Source organism: Diaporthe citri, assembly GCF_014595645.1.
Source record: "Diaporthe citri strain NFHF-8-4 chromosome Unknown scaffold_9, whole genome shotgun sequence".
Classification (NCBI taxonomy): Eukaryota; Fungi; Ascomycota; class Sordariomycetes; order Diaporthales; family Diaporthaceae; genus Diaporthe; species Diaporthe citri.
Window position 1 is genome coordinate 2,169,128 of NW_025064854.1, and position 18,160 is coordinate 2,187,287.

An 18,160-nucleotide genomic window follows, 5' to 3' on the forward strand; every position below is an offset into this window, starting at 1 on the left:
TTTTGTCCAACAAGATTGAGAGCAGTGCGTTGGTCCAACTCGGCATTGTCAAATTCCCAACGCCCTTCCCAAGATCTCACAAATTCTTGTCTCACGCATCCATGTCTTAGTCCTCTCATCCAAGATGAGGCAGGTCCCCCAAATCCATGCCTCTGTCCTCTCATCGAAGATGAGGCAGGTTCACAATATACATTGCTCGCCTGATCAACAGCAGAAATATCATCATCATCTGAAGACAGCTCTGATCCTGGATTTGAGTAGTATTCTGCCAAGCGGCGGTCGTAATGAAAGATTTGCAGGTACCTCACTTTGTCAGGGCGATTTTCTGATAGCTTCGGATCGGTCCCCATGGACTGTCGACGGGGGCAAATGCGGTTCCAGAAAACGGCCTCGTGCCATGGCGAGATGGGATAGGCAAAATCCCCATTTACCACACGAGCTTCTCCCACAGGCCCATCTTCAGCGGAGTCAACACGGGGTTTTCTATCGAAGAGTTGCTGAAACCGATGTATGTCAGACGGGCAAGTTCGAATTCGAGGTGGCATAAATAAGCACAACATGTACCAAGTTTACCCACAAGAAGTATGTTCGTGACATATTGGGTTGTAGACTGCACAGTGAGTGCCAGGAAGAGCCGCAAGATACTGACAATGCCGATGATGAATGGTATGAGCTGGCCCGTAGTGGCGATATCATAGATGCCACTGATTGAGTTCCAGTGCAACGTGATTTCGATAGCGATCACAGCCCAGGCAAGACAGCTAATATTGACCAGAAACAGTATTTTGGTCGACACCATGAGCCTATATGTCTATCAGTACCTACTTCGGCTGAAGCACTGCAGTCAACATATCAAATTCTTGATGAGTGCTCACTTGCGAAGGCTTTCAAAGACTGCTTGCATCTTTTCTGGTCCTGCTGGCTGTTCTGATCGTTTTCTGAGAAGTCGTAAACCAATAAGAGGCGGATAAGTAAAACCCGGTGGTGAAGGCTTGCCCATGACCAGCAGGTACAGCAGCTGCCAGGCACTCCACCACACGAAGATTGCATCCACCACAGGCATGATATAAGCGAACAAAGACGGCCTGTATACTCCAGCAGATTTCTGTCCGTTGAAGTACGCCCAAAAGACCGTCATCGTCATGAGCGCCCACATCCTCAGGACACGATGTAGATGGTGGCCGTGCGAATCTGAAGAAGACCGAACTGACTGAATCACTTTTACGTGAACTTCAGCAAACACGCCGCTTGCCATGGCACAGAAGACAAAGAAGCAGAAAGTTGTAAGCAATTCCCTGCCAAGTAAGAAACTATAAACCGCAAGAACGACAGAGGACTGGGCCTTATAGAACGTGCTGATTGCGTCGGAGACCGCCTTGGGGACAACGATGAAGGTGAAAGTCGGACACGCATCTTGGACGAGTAGCTCAAGGCCTCGAAACCAAAACCAGACAGCGTATGCCGATATCGCCGTGGCCAATGCGAGGCGAAACGAAGAACCCGCAAGAGAGAATTTCATATCAATTCGGTGACCCCAGATGGACAGGATCGAGAAAATGAAGCCGAAACATAGGTGAAGAAGAACGAGACACTCCGCCGGACGGATTGTGCCTGCCCTTGTGGCAACCAGCGTGGCGGCCGATACGGCGACCAGGAATACGCAGTTCAACTCGAGATTTCCGGGAATGGCTGCATCGAAGAACAAGTGTGCCAGGAGGGTCGTGATCCACTGGAGGTAGATGCCAAGCCGGATGCCTAGTCCGTAGAAGTCTGAGTTTCCATCAAAGCCGCAGCTCACAGTATCGTTGCCCGCGGCTCGAATGACGAGGCTGATTCCGTGCTGTATTTCTGGGACTGGGACTGCCTTGGCGAACATTTTGTAGTAATTTTATCGTATTTGATCGGAAAATATACACCGTGAGCGACGAGGTCGGCTTGCATGGCCACAAGAGAGATATCGTTAGTGACGAGGTTGGGTTGTGGGTAAGGGTAAGCAGACTCAGGCGGGGCCAGCGCCACAGCGTTCAGCAGGCCACTGAGAGGTTATTTTTGTTATGTCATATCTCAGCTGCTTTGTCCTGAGGCACTCCTCATGTGCTTGACAAGCTAGTGGCTGAGACGCCTTCTGAAAATTAGTAAGGAAAATGTTGTGCTACAACAACCTGCATGATAGCCGGCCGCAACCAGGTGTCCACGGCTGCTAAGAGGCGAAATCGACCAACGCCTAACTACCGAGCAGTTCCTAAGATCTTGCAGAATGCTCCATTGCATAGTATTTTGTTAAAAACATATATTCGAAATTTACACGGGATCAAATTTCTCAGCTGAAAATCTTAAGTGAACTCATATTTTGGCACATACTATCTTGAGACGCTATCAAAATCCCCGGGACAGTAGCACTAATCTAGATGACCATGTTCACGCATAGAGGGAAGCCCTGCCACCACATTCTCACGGAGAGGCTCCTGCGGCTCTAATTTATTATTATGATCCACGACTGTAAGTCTTCGTTCTAGATGGAGACTTTTGAATGCCCCGTTTGAGTTGGCCCCCGACGGGCGGCTTGGGATCGGGTGCCCATCCTGCGCGTATTTTCCTCCGTTGCTGCTGCCACTGCTCTCTTTTCGCCTCACTCACCCCTGAAGATATATCCAGCTTCTGTCATGTTGACGGGTCCTGAAATCAAGCTGGTATCTTGGGACATGGTGCAGTCGTGTTGGCGTCTTGGGGGCCAGGTCGCCACGCGAACAGGGTAGGCGTGGAGTTCGTAGGAGCCAGCCACCTCCCTCCATGCATAGAATCGTGTCATTGGCTCCCCAAAGGACGAATCCTCCAGCCCTGTGGAAGCTGCCCTGCCACGTTGGACTGAACTCCTCATTGGAGGGCGCAGGCGCCTAGGCGTCCACTGCCTACTGCGGGCAGGTGTGACTCGGTCGCCCGACCCTTCGCCCACGTTATAATGGGGCGAATCCTACTCCCTCGCGGCACAACAGCCTCTTGTGTTCACCCTTGTTTCGACCACGAAATTGCGAATGCCTTGCGCTGCCATCGAGACCCGCCATCTGACCAGAGCCACTTTTCAGCCGACATAAGCCATCATGCCCAGCTGGCTTCGTAAAGCGCACTCGATGTCGAGGGCCGAGGGGCGGACTGGCCAAAGTGGAAAAAGCAGGACGACGAATCCAGACGCCAACAGGAGGCCAGATGGCGAAAGGCCGCTGTTGAAGGCATCCACAGACTACGGAATGTACCATCCAGTGGCTAAACACGGCCAACTTGACTTGATACCAGTTTCGATCAAGGTTTACAATCTCGACTGGGACGAGTTATTGCCGGTTCTCAAAGATGCCTACCCAAACCAGAAATTCCCGGAAAATGTGAGCTGTGTTTCAGTGCATCCTCCACCATGAGCATATGTGCTGACTTGAGGGGCTGGGGTAGCAGATGGGGGTCGAGGACTATTACCAGATTTTCGTACCCAGAAAGCTCACAGCCGTAAGTGGACAAAGTCCTGTCCGCAGCGCAGGTCTGATGCTAATATATGACAGGAGGAGGACAAAAGGATTGACCTCATCAGAAAGGAACATCGCAACAGGGTGAACCACGGCTCCGGAGGGAGGGTGAAGAGGGTGGAGCACAGCCCAGACGGACCCCGAAAACCGCTCGCTGGAGGGCTGGGCGATGGTGGGCTGGGTGATGCGGCCACGGGCGGTGCCTCCTGAGAGCATGTGGCACTCTGGTCGCCAGTCCTGCCAGTGGCTGCTTGTCCCTGCAGACCGGTGAGACCCGTAATGGCTTAGTTCGTGCAGTAATAACAATACTGGCGCGAACACCGAGTCTTGTACCACCACACCACTGCATCATGCGCTCAGCCGCAAACAACCTGCCGAGGTTGATTCAGAGGCGGCAAAGGTCGAGGTGACAGGGCGTAGTCGAGGCTCAATTGCCGGAGGCCCAGAGGCGTAAAACAGTTCTTTTCTCGTCAGGCATACTGCGATTTCCCTTAATTCGTCGCAATTCCTCCATCTGCGCCAGCTGGATGTGTGCGTATATCGTATTCCGAGACTCAACTTCTTATTTGCTGCGCAAATTGCACTAAACCTTCCATGCCTTTACCAGCAATGCAACTTCCACCGGCTTTTGTACACTCGTGCCTACAGCACTGCAGATTCCCTCTAAATGTTGCCTCAAAAACGGCTTATGGCTCAGCCCTGGTCGCATACTACGATCGTTTAAACAAGCAGGCGCCAAGACTCTTCATAGATCCCGATGACGAGTCTTTCGTTATACCATTCAAAGAAATCACCAAGAATACGAATGGAGAGTGGGTAGTCACGAAGTTCAACGCCCTGGATGGCGAGAAACTTAAACAGAAGCTCGGAGACACGACCGAGAAAGACCCCAACAACCCGGCAAAATTAGTGGGCGCATTCGCGACACGGCCAGATCCAAGATGCAGAATCATGTCAGTGGGTCTAACTGCTGTGTTAGATATAGAAACTGACATTGTAGCTTTACACAGTTTCGTCGTCTCAGAAAGTGCATTGGCACCCCTCAATCTTACCCGAGATGCCCTCCTCCGAATCCTTACATACCACCAAGTCATGCCCGCATACATCGATTTCCTCCTGGTATATGGGACGCGAGACGAGGACCGAGAGCTTAGGTTTACTGGCTTTCGCTCGCGCACAACGTTGCAGAACCCGCTTCCGGGTTGTACGATCGCAGACCTGCACCGGAGTGGGAGGCAGCACGAACTCTGCTATAATCTCAAGGCAGTGGCAGTGAAAGAATCTGGGAAATCCCAACAGCCTCGCAACAGATGGAAGATACGGCAAGCTGCTATATATCACCGGTTCGACCTCGGTTCTGGAACTGCGCTGTGGATAATCGGAGACCCTCGGGAAACGGTGAAGAACGACCTCAAGGACGTCCTACCGGAGGGGCCCGTTCCCAGCGAGTTCAACTTTGGGACAGTGCCTGATGCATTCATGGCAAACCTTGATACCCATATAGTACTCGTCAATTGGGCTTCATCCTCATGGAGATGGCATATACAGGACCTGGAAGAAACCATCGACGACATGACCAGGCCTGCAATCCTCTTCGACTATGAGAGCCGCGACCAACCAGAGGTTGCGCCCAGAGCCGTCACACTTGTCCAAGAGTACGAAGACAAGGTGAACGAAACCCTGATGGTCATAGAGGCCAACCTCAAGATCTTCTCGTCCCTCTTGACCTCTTACACAGCCTTGGTCGAGGATAAGAACTTCCCCCTGAATGAAAGAGACGCATGCAAAGCTGCGGTGGAGGTATTCAGTACCAAGATAGAGGAGTATGCCTACGACCTACGTATGCAGGCCGATCGGGCGCGAGTATTGTCCAAAGTGGCAACTGACCGCAAGAATATCGTCCTCCAGCAACTTCAAACACAGACTGCCATAAAACAGGAAGCTCTCGCGTCGAGCATGTGGGCATTCTCGAACAACAGCCAGAAGGAAACGATTGCGATGCGCATCATAACAGCCATCACGCTTCTTTATCTCCCGCCCACCTTTGTTTGCACATTCTTTGGCACAGATGTGATCAAGTACCAGGATGACGGGAAAGGTAGTGTTTACTTTTCCATTGAAGCGCTGAAAAGTTTCTTCTACGTGACAATCCCTTTGTGGGTTATAACTATTGTTGTGGTGTATTATTTGAACAAGACAGAAACGAAAAGAAGAGGCCAGTCGGCCATGCAGATGGTCGAGAAATATCCTGTGTTGTGGACGCCAAGCAGCACCAGCACGACATCTGGAGGTCTCAAGGAAAAGGGATAGTGAAATCAACCAGGGCACTATATTTCAGGATTAGCAGACCAGGAATTTCATAGTGTCTATACCTATCTCTCAATACGGTAGTGAATAGCAAATCGGTTCTCAGCATGATACTTCATTCTCAAATCCAAAGCCGTAATTATTCGGCAAGAAAGCCTTGACGATCAACACTTCTTGAGCTAATAAGTATTGGTAACTCCAAATGCCCCACATAAGACATGTGTCGAACATTATTTTGCATGGTTTACAAAAGTCACGAAGTCGAAGCATCGCGACAGGTCTCTGGTAGGCGAATGACTTCAGGATGACTAGTTACTTCCCTGCTGCACCTAGGACACTCCTACCTATGATGGGATATTACCACCCCTACACACATCCATATTCATCCACCATCCGAACGGCGTAGCTCAGCTTTCCTGCGATTCTTATTGAGCATCCATTCATTACTTACTCTAGACTCAGCTGTGGCGTCTTGTGGGTGTGGTGGTGCCATGTCGGGTTGCAGCCTAGCGCAGTCGGGTACATTCACTGTAGTGCAAGCCCGCCAGCCCTGTTGCGAGCACGCAGTGGGAGAGCTGGGTTCTCTTGTGTCACGCTGTGAACCACAGTATCACTGTGTGAGGGGGCCGACTTCCTGGCCACTTGGATCGATCCGATGGTGTGCATACGGTAGACCATCTGGGGTTACACAACCCCTCCTTCAGGTGGAGGTGTACAAACCCCTGAGCTTGATAAGCGAAGGACCAACAACTTGAGCCGCATTGCATATTGGGGGATGGGAAGTAGAAATTGTAGGGTTCAGCTGGATGGCCTTGTTCTGAGCAAAGGTGCAATTTCCTTTTCTCACCTCACCTCACCTCAACTCACCTCAACTCACCTCGCCTTACTGTTCGAATTACCACCATTCAACTGAGTCCTAGCAGCCACTTCCCCCCTCCCCTTCTCTCTTTTTCATAACATGCCGGCCTGAAACTAAATCAAAACATGAGGAAGTGAAATTGAAAAGACAGGTATCAACACTCTTCTACCTTGCTCACTCCCATGCATTGGGGCTACAGTGTCCCGTCCCCTTCATAACAATGAGCTCTTCAGACACAGAGGACTTTTACCGGAACTCAATCGCGTCGTTCAAGAAACTGCGCAGCAAGTATGAAAGGCACGAAGCCAGTGATATTGGGGGGCGGCCTTTCATTCTTGTCAGTGCTGTGGATACTGAGATGAAAGCCTCCAGTGGCACAGCACCCAGCCTCCTCATGAATCTTCTCCAAGCATCATATGGCAGGCATAATAACAGTCTGCCAAACCACAAGCCAGGCCAGGTGCACGAATTCTTGCCTATATTCTACAATCTTCTTGATCTCGACTGCGGCCATCTCATCGATCGCTTCATTTACCACACACCGCCACTACAACTCCCGATTGAGAGGGATGTCTTGGAGAGAATGTTCCCTAGAAATGGACAAGACCCTCTCTCAGGAGATTACTTTCAGCAACTCGCTGGACAGATCTACAATCAGCAATGGCACTGGTGTGCGCTGAAGTTCGGCTACCATATGGGCTCCGAGATAGAGCATCACGAGCATATTATCCCGATTACGGCAAGGAGAAGGATAGAGCCTGCTCGAGATAGAGCTCAGAACATAAGTCACAAGACAACTCTTTGGGTAGTCGAGATTCCAATGGAGTGTGTCGACGATGATCTGAGAGAAGAGTTCCAAGAGGTCAGTGAGACTGACTTCGACCGTGAGTCTGGCGGGATGAGTGACATAAAAAAGGTGAGTTCTTCTTTTGCAGCTCCATTCCTATGCTACTTTGGCCCACTCTATGTTGCTTGGGTCGAAGGCTCTCTACACTGACTCTAATGTGTACTTGTACAGAATTACAAACTGGTCATAAAGCAGTTCGAAGACTACGAGAGTTTTGATCGGGAAAGGAGAATACACAACTGCATTCGGAACCAAAATGGCATCGTCAAGTGCTTTGGATGGTATGAACACCGCGAGAAGGATGCCGAAGCAGATCCGATCCCGTACTACAACCTCGTATTGGAGAGAGGTACTCAAGACCTCTATAGCGCTTTCCAAAAGGAGAACCCTCCCATTACTCACGTTGAAATTGAAGCGTTCTGGTCTTCTCTATTTGATGTTGCTGAGGCATTGGCTTCCATTCAGAAGATTGACGAACCTGAAGGCATTTTTATGAGATATGTGTAAGTCTAGGGGCATGAGTAAATCATTTCGTGTGTCCTAAGCTAATGAAACAAAGCTGGCATGGGGACATAAAACCGGAGAACATACTCGACGTCCAGGGGCGCTTCAAATTGGCTGATCCTGGTGAGGCCTGTCTTGTGCCGGTATCGAAACGCGAACACGGCACGCATGTGGATCAAAGAGTATTGAAAGCACAGGTTCCAGGAGGAACCAAAAGTTTCGGTACGGATTTATCACTCAGGTAACTTGATCTAGCACAATGCTGACTGTGCTTTGCGTCTAGCTGCGCCAGAGAAGAACACATACACCACAGAGCCGACGCGAGAGATCCCTTTTGTCACTCAAGGAATCGACATCTGGTCTCTTGGCTGCGTGTTCTCCGTAGCTGCTACATACGTGGTGGCTGGAAAGGAGGGAGTAAAACAGTACCGCCTCCTCCGGCAGAGAGCGTTACGCAAGCTCGGCCTTGGTATTGGCGACCCATTCCATGACAACTCTGTGCTCCCAGAGGTCACAAGATGGCACCAGTACCTAAGAACTTGTGTTCGAACACAAGACGACTATACGGCTAAAGTGTTGGATATTGTGGACCGTTCGATGCTGATCATACCGGGTGAAAAGCGGATTTCTGGATCAGACCTCCATGTCTCTCTAGCACGAATCCATGCTCACGCAACAGGCCAACCCACGAACAGGGCAGAACCACCTGTAGATATCCTTGAATTCCTTGACGATATGATGGCATCAACCGCAGACGATCAACCCCCGACCCTCGAAGACATCCCCAGAACAATTTCCCAGAGCGGCGCAGATATGTTTGAGGAGGCCCTGCTGTATCGATCTCTTAGATCTGAAGGCCGAATACCGCTCCCCAGGCACGCTGGCTCGCCTCAGGCTATCCTTGGACAGTATCCAGCGATTGCCGTTGATCAATCTCGAATGACTTCATATGGGGACACGTGGCTCCCTCTGCGCCCAGGAGCTGACACGGTTCGCCCTAGTCTCCCGAAGATTACGACAGTACTGAGTTCCGAGGAAGCCTCTGCTCCTGTCAACCCGCCGATCACGTTTTGGGAGGTCGAAGCCGAGCTCGAGCAGCAGAACAAGAAGTCATCCGGGCTTATCAAGAGTTTGAACCGAATCTTCATTCCTAGCTCGAAACTGATGAAGGGCAGAGACGAAAAGCTCGCCAAACATTTCGTCAATCGAGACCTTGTGAGTACATTAATGAATCACGCGACATATTGCATCCCATCTTGATAGCCTTTGCCATGAGTGCTGACATTAAGTACCAGGTGTATCTCGTTGACAATGCTTCGACGATGGCCAACTTCTGGAAACATGCGACTTACTTGCTCAGAGTCATGGTCTGGCGATCCCTGAAACTGGACGAAGACGGAATGGAACTGGTTTTTACTACCGGAAAGCCTGACCTCGGCCTGAAGCCAAAAGGCAAGGGGCATAAGCAGAAGCCGGAGGGCTTTGTGAAGAAGATGGACGACGCGAGGCCAGATCCCGACGGGCGAGTCACAACTAACATGAAAGTGAGCCTGGAAATGATTCTGGGTAAGCATATGAAGGACAACTCCGATGGGGACACATTGAATAGGGGCTTGACCATTCTGGTCTTGACTGATGGTTTGTGGGCGGCGAACGACGACACCCACGTTGATGAATACCTTGCGAATTTCATCAAGACCAACAATGAGACTCGGGGATGGGATGGAAACTCGCCTGATGTCCAAACTCGCCGCCGCCCTATCGGTATACAGTTCGTACGCTTTGGACACCATCCGGAGGCGATCCGCAGACTGCAGCGACTAGACGATGAGTTGATGCACCGAGTGGAGCTGTTTGACAAAGAGATACCGTAAGCACAATCTCCGTTTCACACTATTCACTCCGAGGTTTCTAACTCCTTTTGCAGAGACATGGTAGATACCGAGAATGCGGACGGTGACTTCTACAAGATGTTCTTGGGTAGCATGTTGGAGGACATGGACAACAAGCTTATACAGGGGGGTGTCGGTGCAGACTCGCTGTCTGTGCACATGGGAAATCCGGCGTCGGCGATCACTGTTGAGTCCTCAACACCCAGTTCAAGACGAGCTTCCAATCTCTTCTACCCCCTCCAGAGCCGCACATCGTTTAGGTATCAAAACGATCCAAGCACACATACACTTTAGTCTAGAACCGGCCCAGATGGTGGGTCGAGCCGGAATTCCTCGTTTGGCAATACTACAAATCCGAGGTCTGTGTTTCAAGACTGAGAGCCTTACCACAGTCAGCCCGGGCCAATCTCGTACCTGGCATGGGTCTCCACTGAACGGTCAGGAATAATGAGGAGGATGTTGCTATATTATAGGTTATGATGTCTTTAATGAGTGCTATGAATAACGATTTACGTCTTGTACTAGGGCCTGAAAGTGTAAAACCACAAGCTGGGAGGAGGAAAAACCCATTATTCTCTCATTGGTTGGCCTTTTTTTGTTATGAACTGGTGTCTATCCTTAGAAAATGGCTGAGGGAATGGCTGACCAGTAAAAGAAATTATGTTTCACCTGTTGGCTGGGTCACGTATTGCAATACGACGTTTGGTTGGTGTAGTGGTTAATCGTTGTTAATTATGGAAGGAAGGAAGGTAGAAGGCTTGATTGTGCTAGCTATTTTGTATGCAGCGTTAAAGCTGCTGCCTGCTGGGCATCCTAATGGGCTAAAACTGCTTAGCCTTAAATAATCTTTTATATAAATAATACTTATTATTCTTATATTAATAATCTTTATTTTATAAGTATATATTATTTTTAAAAAGTATAAAAGAAAGAAAGGTATTAAGTTAAATTAAATTTAAGGTTAAAAGGCATTTAATTAATTATATATATAAATTAAATTGCAAGTATATTATTATTTTACTGCATTATATTATTATAAAAGGTAAATATATAAAAAGGCTTAGGTTGTTATTAAAAGGTTAAAGATTAATTAATTTATTAAAGTATATAATTAATAAAAAAAGGTTAATTAAGTATATATATATATTAAAATGTTTTAATTATATAAAGTTAAAAAGCTTAAAAGATTGCAATTATTATATAAATATTTTATTTACAATATATTTTATGGATTTATATTTTTATTGCTTATAATGCCTAGGTTAAATAAAGATTAAATTAAATCTTTAAATTACTAATATAATTATTTAATTTTTAAATAATTAAAATTTCTTAATTTAGCTTAGCTTAAGCTTTATTATATTTAATGCTGCTTATTAAATAAAGAAATTAAAGAATGTAATTAAAGGATAGGTTGTTAAAATAAGGGTTAAGTAAATAAAGTTAATAAGTTATAAGAATTAATAAATAAGGTATTTAAATAAAGGGAAAATAGGGTATAAAATAAAAATTATTAATTAAGTTAATAAATAGCAATATTTTTAATTTTAATATATAGGTATTAAATTATAAAATTTAATTAAAAATGCTTATTAAATATAAGCTAGCAACTTAAATACCCATGGGATAATAGTAACCTTTATTACTTAAATTCTTAATATATAAGCATTATTATAAAAATCTTAAATATAAAGTTTACTCTTAGGAGGGATATAATTTAAAGTTAGCTAATTACATTGCATTATAAGGTAATTTATAAGTAATTAATAAATATAAATTAAACTTTTATATTTTTATTATGCATTGCCTTTAATTAAAAAAGTTATTTTATTATTCTTTACTAAAAACCTTTAATAGTTTTTTTATCTTTATAATTACATAATATATATATTTAAATTAATTATATTAATATTAATATAATAACTTTATAATATATAATATAATAATAATATTTAAGGTTATATTGGCGCGGTTTGCTAGTAAGTTGTTAAATTATGCTTTAGTAATTTAGGTTTAAGCCTTAATACATTATGATTTTCCTAACTTTTTTTGCTGCATTTAAATAATTACCTTATCTTTTTAATTATAATCCACATAGCTTTATATTTTAATTATAATATTATTTATATTTATAAAGCGTTAAAGAGTGTTATTAAGGGTACTTTTTATAAAGGCATTAGCTAGGTTATAGTTTTTAGCAATTTAATAAATTTTAAAGATCTTATGCTTTTTATATAATTATTAAAGAATTATAATATTAATTATAAGGCGCTTTTTTTTATTATATTAAGCTTAATTAAGCATTTATATAAAAAGTATAAATTAATATATATTATAAAAGGAATTATTATAATGCTTAAATATATAATAATTTAGCATAAAGTAGCTATTAGCATTATAGCTATATTAAAGCCATTAATTATGCTATAAATTTTTAAAGTTAAAATACTTTAAGTTACTTTTTAACATTTAATTAAGGATTAATAAATAATATTATTTTTAATATTTTATTTAAAAGCTTATTAAGTTTATATTTTATTTATAAGTATAATAATAAAGTTAATTTATAAGCTAAGGTTTTTATTATTAGCAAATAAGCTATTAATAAAGATTATTAATTTAGCTTAAAATAGATTTAAAGGTATATATTAAAGTTTATATTTTAAGTTATTAGCTTATCATTATAATTAGCGATTTAGCCTATTATAGTTCTTATAAAAAGGCTTTTAAATTTAAGCTATTATTAATAAGTTAAATATTGCCTTAGGTTAATAAATAAAAGCAAGGTATGCTTTTTATATATATTATTTTATATATTATTAAGTATAATTATTAACTTTATTATTAATAAGTATAATCTTCTTACTTTAGCCCTTTTAATAAAAATATAAAATGCCTTTATTAAAGATGCTTATAATTATATTATTAAAAATAAGTAATTTATTAAGGGTAAGTATTTCTTTTGGCTTGCATTAAATATTTACTTCCTTAATTTTTTATTTTTTTAGCTTTAAGAATATTGAAATATTAAGGGATAAAGTATTATTGGTTTAGCAAAAATATTCTTTCCTTAATTTATAATTAAAAGGTATAAGTTATATACTAAAATAATTATACTTAAATTATTATAATGAAACTTATAATAGGTTGCTTATTAATATATATTGAATTTAATAATATTATAAAGCGATTTAATAACTTATATAATGGTTTTAAGAGGGTATTTATTTTAAATCTTAGGGAGTAAGTAATATAAAATAGGTTGCTTAAGCTTAAACTTTAATTAAGGCTATATTTAAGTAATATTTTAAAGCTTTAATTAAAAGCTTTATATTAAAAAGAATGGGGTTAAAGTAATTAAAAGCGTTTAGCTAGCTTTTTAAATAATTAGAAATTATATAAGGATATTATGCTTATTTTTATTATTATATTTAATGATAATAAGCTATGATTTTTTATATAGTTTTTTAATTTTGCTCTTAATTTTATAAATAATGCGTAATTTAAAGAGCTAAATACTTTTATGCATTTTAGGATTAAAGCATTTAAAGTAAAAGATATTGTTGCTAATTAATTCTATAATCTCCTTATAATTAAATTCTTTAAATAGGTTATTTAGGGTATTAATTATATTATTACGTTAAAGCTTTAAAGAGAGATTATAATTTTTAACCTTTTGCTAAGATATATTTTTTTTAATTTATTTTTTAATTTCTTAAGCTATTTATATTATTAAGGTTATAGCGGTTTTGGTATTGCTAGGATTGAATTTAATTTAAATTAAATAGGCTTATTAAGAATATTATTTAAGTTAGAAATTAGCTAAATATTATTTTTACCGTTTTTATTTTAATAATATAGTTAAATTAGTATTAATTGGAAGATTATTAGGTTATTTGAAAGGTTTAATATAAGGTTATGTTTATTAGTGCTAAGCAATTTATATAATCCTTGCTAATTATGCTTTTTTTGCTATATTTATATATTACTTTATAATAAAAGATTTAATATTTTTCTAGTATTTAGGTTATTATAAGTATTTAAAGCTATATTAACTTATTGTTTAATATAAACTTTACATAGCTTTTTTATAGCTTTTTAAATAACTATTGCTTTTTTAAAAATTAAAAGAGTTAATATAAAGCTTTTTATAAGTTTTAAATATGTATTAAAGATAAAGAATATTAAAATAATATTATTAGGGCTAATTATATTATTTATTATCTTAATGGCTATTTATAAAATAGCTTTTTTAATATAAGTTCTTAAGAGTTTAATATAAAGGATGTTAAAAGCTTATTAAAATAAAGTATAATATTTTTTAATCTTATTAATAAATTAATATGCCTTTATTAATATTTGCTTATAAGTAATGCTTATAATTTATATAGTACTTTGGAATTTTGCTAAGGTAAAGTTAATTTTAGCGTTATAAATAATATAATTTAAAAGTTTTAAATAAGTATTTATTTAATATTGCTAAATAGCCTTTTATATATTCTTTATAAAAAGAAAGATTAAAAAACATTTAGCTTAAAAAGAAGTTATTAAATTAATAACTTATAAAATAAATAAAGTAAATAAATATATAATATTTATAATAATCTTATAATTAAAATTAACATTATTTTAAAAATTAAACTTAAAACATTATAATGCTATGGAATAAAGTTAATAATAATAATAAAACTTAAAAATTACTTTTAAAATAAAAAAATTAATATTATTATAATTAGCATTAATAAAGAGGCGCAAAAGATAATTAATTAAAGGGTATTTAAACCTATAATAAAGTTATTAAAGCTTTATTTTTATTAAGAATATTGCTAATATATAATTACTTTTTATATTAAGGAAAATCTATAGGTATTTTTACTTCTAGGTAATTAAGAAATTTTTTTTTAAATATTTATCTTTTTATTAAATTACTTTATTAATAATATTTTAAAGAAAAAGAAAGTTTTTATTTATATTTTAAATATAAAGAAGGAAGAGAGTAGGCTTATTTATAATATAAAATATTAATAGCCTTATTAAAATATTAACTTATATTATATTAAGTAACTTAATAAGTAAGCCTAAGTTAAATTATACTTATGCTTTGCTAGCTTATATAATATTTAAGTATATAAAAGATACTTAACATTATAAAGCTTAAAATTACTTATATTTAACTATTAAAAATATTGCTGTATTTATATTTAGCATAATATCTTAATATTATTAATAAAAGTATTAATTTTAAATAATAAATATCTTTATTATTAAATAATTTTTAAAGTTAAAGCAAAAATTAAAGTTACTTATATTATTAAAAAAGTTATAAAGGAAAGCTTAATTTATTAAAAAGGTATACTAAGTATGCTTCTTTTTGCTATTATTAATAGCTAAAGTTATTATAATATTAATAGCTTTAAAGTTAAGATCTTTAAAGTTAATAAGGAATATATTAAATTTATTATTATTAACTTATTATTTAATATCCTTATATATATAAATATATATAGCTTTAGTATATTATTAATTTTTAAGTAAATAATTTATTAATTAATATCCTTTTTTATAATATATAAAATACTTCTTTTTCTTACATTATATATTATTATTATTACCTTTATTAAGCTAATATTTATTATTATAGCTATTTTTATAAAGTTCTTTATTATAGCTATTGCTTTTAAATTAATAGGGCTGGCTTAAGCAAAAGTTTAATTAAAAGCTATTACTTTTAAAAAAAGGTTAAAAGTACTTTAAGCATTAATTATTATTATTATATTGCTTATTAAGATAATATTACTTTTTAATATTTATAATAATTAAATTATTATTATCTTAATTATTATAATTATTAATATAGCCTTATTTATAAGCTTATTAATTATTTTTTATAATTATATATTATAATATAAAGTTTTAAGCCTTTAATATTTTAATATATTATTATAAAATAAAGTAAAGCTATTTAATATTTATTAGCATTATTAAGATAATATAATAAAATTTAAAAATGCCTTATATTACTTATAAAATTATGTTTTATAAAGGGTTATTTTTATAAATAATATATTTAAGTATTTTATAGCAAAGCTATATTTTATTAATAAGCATTTAAAGAATATTTATATAACTTTTATTTAAGTTTCTTTATTAAAAAGTAAAGAAAATTAAAGTATTTTAATTTATAAAATAGTTATAATAATTATTATTTATATTAAAATAGTTTTTAAGTTTTTTATATACTTAAATAAATAAATTCTTTTAATTAATAACTTAAATATAGTATATCTTTATTAATTCCTTAAATATATATAAAAGAGCTGCCTTAAATTATTAAGGCTATATTTATAAGTTGCTATAAGCCTTATAAAAAAAAGGATTTTATTATTAAGAATATTATATAATTCTTTAATAAATATTTTATTTTTATAATAATATTTACTTAAGTTAGCTATTATATTTAGGTTAAGTAAAAAAATTTTTATTTTTATTAAAAGTAAGAGGGTATAATGATTATATATTATATAGAAGTTATTAGTTAAAGGAAGGTTGCTACCTTTTCTTAATAAATTAAGAGGTTTTAAAGGGTTATTATTATCTTTATTGCTATTATTAAGTGGGTTGGGTGGTTTAGGTAGTTTAAAATTAAGAGAATTATTATTATTAAATGGTTTTTTAGCTTTTATTAAAGTATAATTAAAGTTAAGGATAATATAAGTATTTAAATCTAGCTTTAAATTTAATTAATTTTAAATATAATATAATATTTTTGCTTTTAATTTATTAATTATTTAAAATAATTTAATACTTTAAGGATATATATTAATTTCTTTAAGGTATTTACTTTTTAAATATAAATGCCTTTAACTTAAAAAGTTTTTTTAATAATGCATAGTAAGTTTTTATTAATTTATATAAATATTAGCTTAATTTAGCTATAGAAATTCTTAATAAATGCTTTATATATTTTATTATTTAATATATATATTATAATTTAAATTTAGCCTTAAATATAAGTATTTAAGTATTATTTATTATTACGAAATTCTAGGGGATTTATTTATATTAAAGGATTAAATATCTTAATAATGCTTTTAAGTATAAGAGTATGATTTATTATAATTAATATTAATAAATTATTTTAATTAATAATATTGCTTATTATATTTATTACATTATTATTATTTCTTATTATTTTAATAAAGTAATAATAGGGGTATATTTAATTTAAAAAAGGGAGTAGTGAAAAGGGGAAATAAATAGTGTTAAGGAAAAAATAAAGAAGTTAAGAATTACTTTTATAACTTAGCCGTTAAGAGGTAAATTAATTTCTTTTTTTATATTTATTTATATAATAAAATATAAGTAAATATATTATTAATAAGAATAAATATTAATTTAGTTTTTTTAATTATAACTATTAAATTTAAAAGTTATTATTAAGGTTGTTTAAGGCGTAATAAATGCATATATATTAAGGATAGGAGAGTTTGCTATAAGTTTTTATTATAATAATTATTTTTTTATATATTAAGTATTATTATTATTATAAATTACGTTATGTAGATTTATAATATTAATAATATTAATTAATATAATTAAAAGGTTATTTCTTTAGGCCTTATTAATTTATAATTGCTTTTATAATTATTAATTAATATTAACTAGGTTATGTATTATAATATAATGTTTAGTTGGTATAGTAGTTAATTGTTATTAATTATGAAAGGAAAGAAGGTAGAAGGCTTAACTATGCTAGTTATTTTATATACAGCGTTAGGGTTGCTGCCTGCCGGGCATTTTAACGGGCTAAAGCTGCCTAGCCCTAAACAGTCCTCCATACAAACGACACCCATTATTCCCACATTACCCATAAATTAATACCTAATTGTGTTTCGACTTCTCCTGGTCTAACATCTTTAAAAATTGGTCTGTTAGAAGTTGGAAAAGCAACATTCTATCCTCAAGTCTGAGACCTGCACTAAGCTGCCCTCCTCCTTTGTGCCTGAGAAGACCTTATGCTGAGCAAGGCAGATTGACATTTTTGAGACGCCTGGTGATACCATCAGATTCACTGGCATCAAGATGAGCAACGCGTTCCAACATGCAACGAGATGGTTGGAATCAAACAGTGGCTTCGGCTTTGGAACTCCCATCAAATTGTTGTCCCATTTAATTGATTAAAATCAATGATGCTCATGGTTTGCTGTCGTCAGTCCCCTGTATCTTTGAACAACATCAA

At 36.7% G+C, this 18,160-nt stretch overlaps 4 protein-coding genes across 4 annotated transcripts; 3 read left to right on the forward strand and 1 right to left on the reverse strand.

The window, feature by feature from the left end:
* Window positions 1–427: 427 nt before the first annotated feature.
* On the reverse strand, window positions 428–1,876 carry INS49_015696 (uncharacterized protein; the record flags this gene model as incomplete). Its single annotated transcript, XM_043176375.1, has 2 exons — window positions 428–803; window positions 876–1,876. The coding sequence occupies 2 exons, from the start codon at window positions 1,874–1,876 to the stop codon at window positions 428–430; spliced, it is 1,377 nt and encodes a 458-aa protein (XP_043019830.1).
* Window positions 1,877–3,098: 1,222 nt separating this feature from the next.
* INS49_015697 (uncharacterized protein) lies at window positions 3,099–3,722 on the forward strand (the record flags this gene model as incomplete). The annotated part of the gene is made up of 3 exons (XM_043176376.1): window positions 3,099–3,377; window positions 3,442–3,495; window positions 3,549–3,722. The coding sequence occupies 3 exons, from the start codon at window positions 3,099–3,101 to the stop codon at window positions 3,720–3,722; spliced, it is 507 nt and encodes a 168-aa protein (XP_043019831.1).
* Window positions 3,723–4,604: 882 nt separating this feature from the next.
* INS49_015698 (uncharacterized protein) lies at window positions 4,605–5,822 on the forward strand (the record flags this gene model as incomplete). The annotated part of the gene is made up of 1 exon (XM_043176377.1): window positions 4,605–5,822. The coding sequence occupies one exon, from the start codon at window positions 4,605–4,607 to the stop codon at window positions 5,820–5,822; it is 1,218 nt and encodes a 405-aa protein (XP_043019832.1).
* Window positions 5,823–7,498: 1,676 nt separating this feature from the next.
* Window positions 7,499–10,215, forward strand: INS49_015699 (uncharacterized protein; the record flags this gene model as incomplete). The annotated part of the gene is made up of 7 exons (XM_043176378.1): window positions 7,499–7,594; window positions 7,697–8,028; window positions 8,085–8,152; window positions 8,313–8,937; window positions 9,031–9,244; window positions 9,325–9,899; window positions 9,957–10,215. The coding sequence occupies 7 exons, from the start codon at window positions 7,499–7,501 to the stop codon at window positions 10,213–10,215; spliced, it is 2,169 nt and encodes a 722-aa protein (XP_043019833.1).
* Window positions 10,216–18,160: the final 7,945 nt, after the last annotated feature.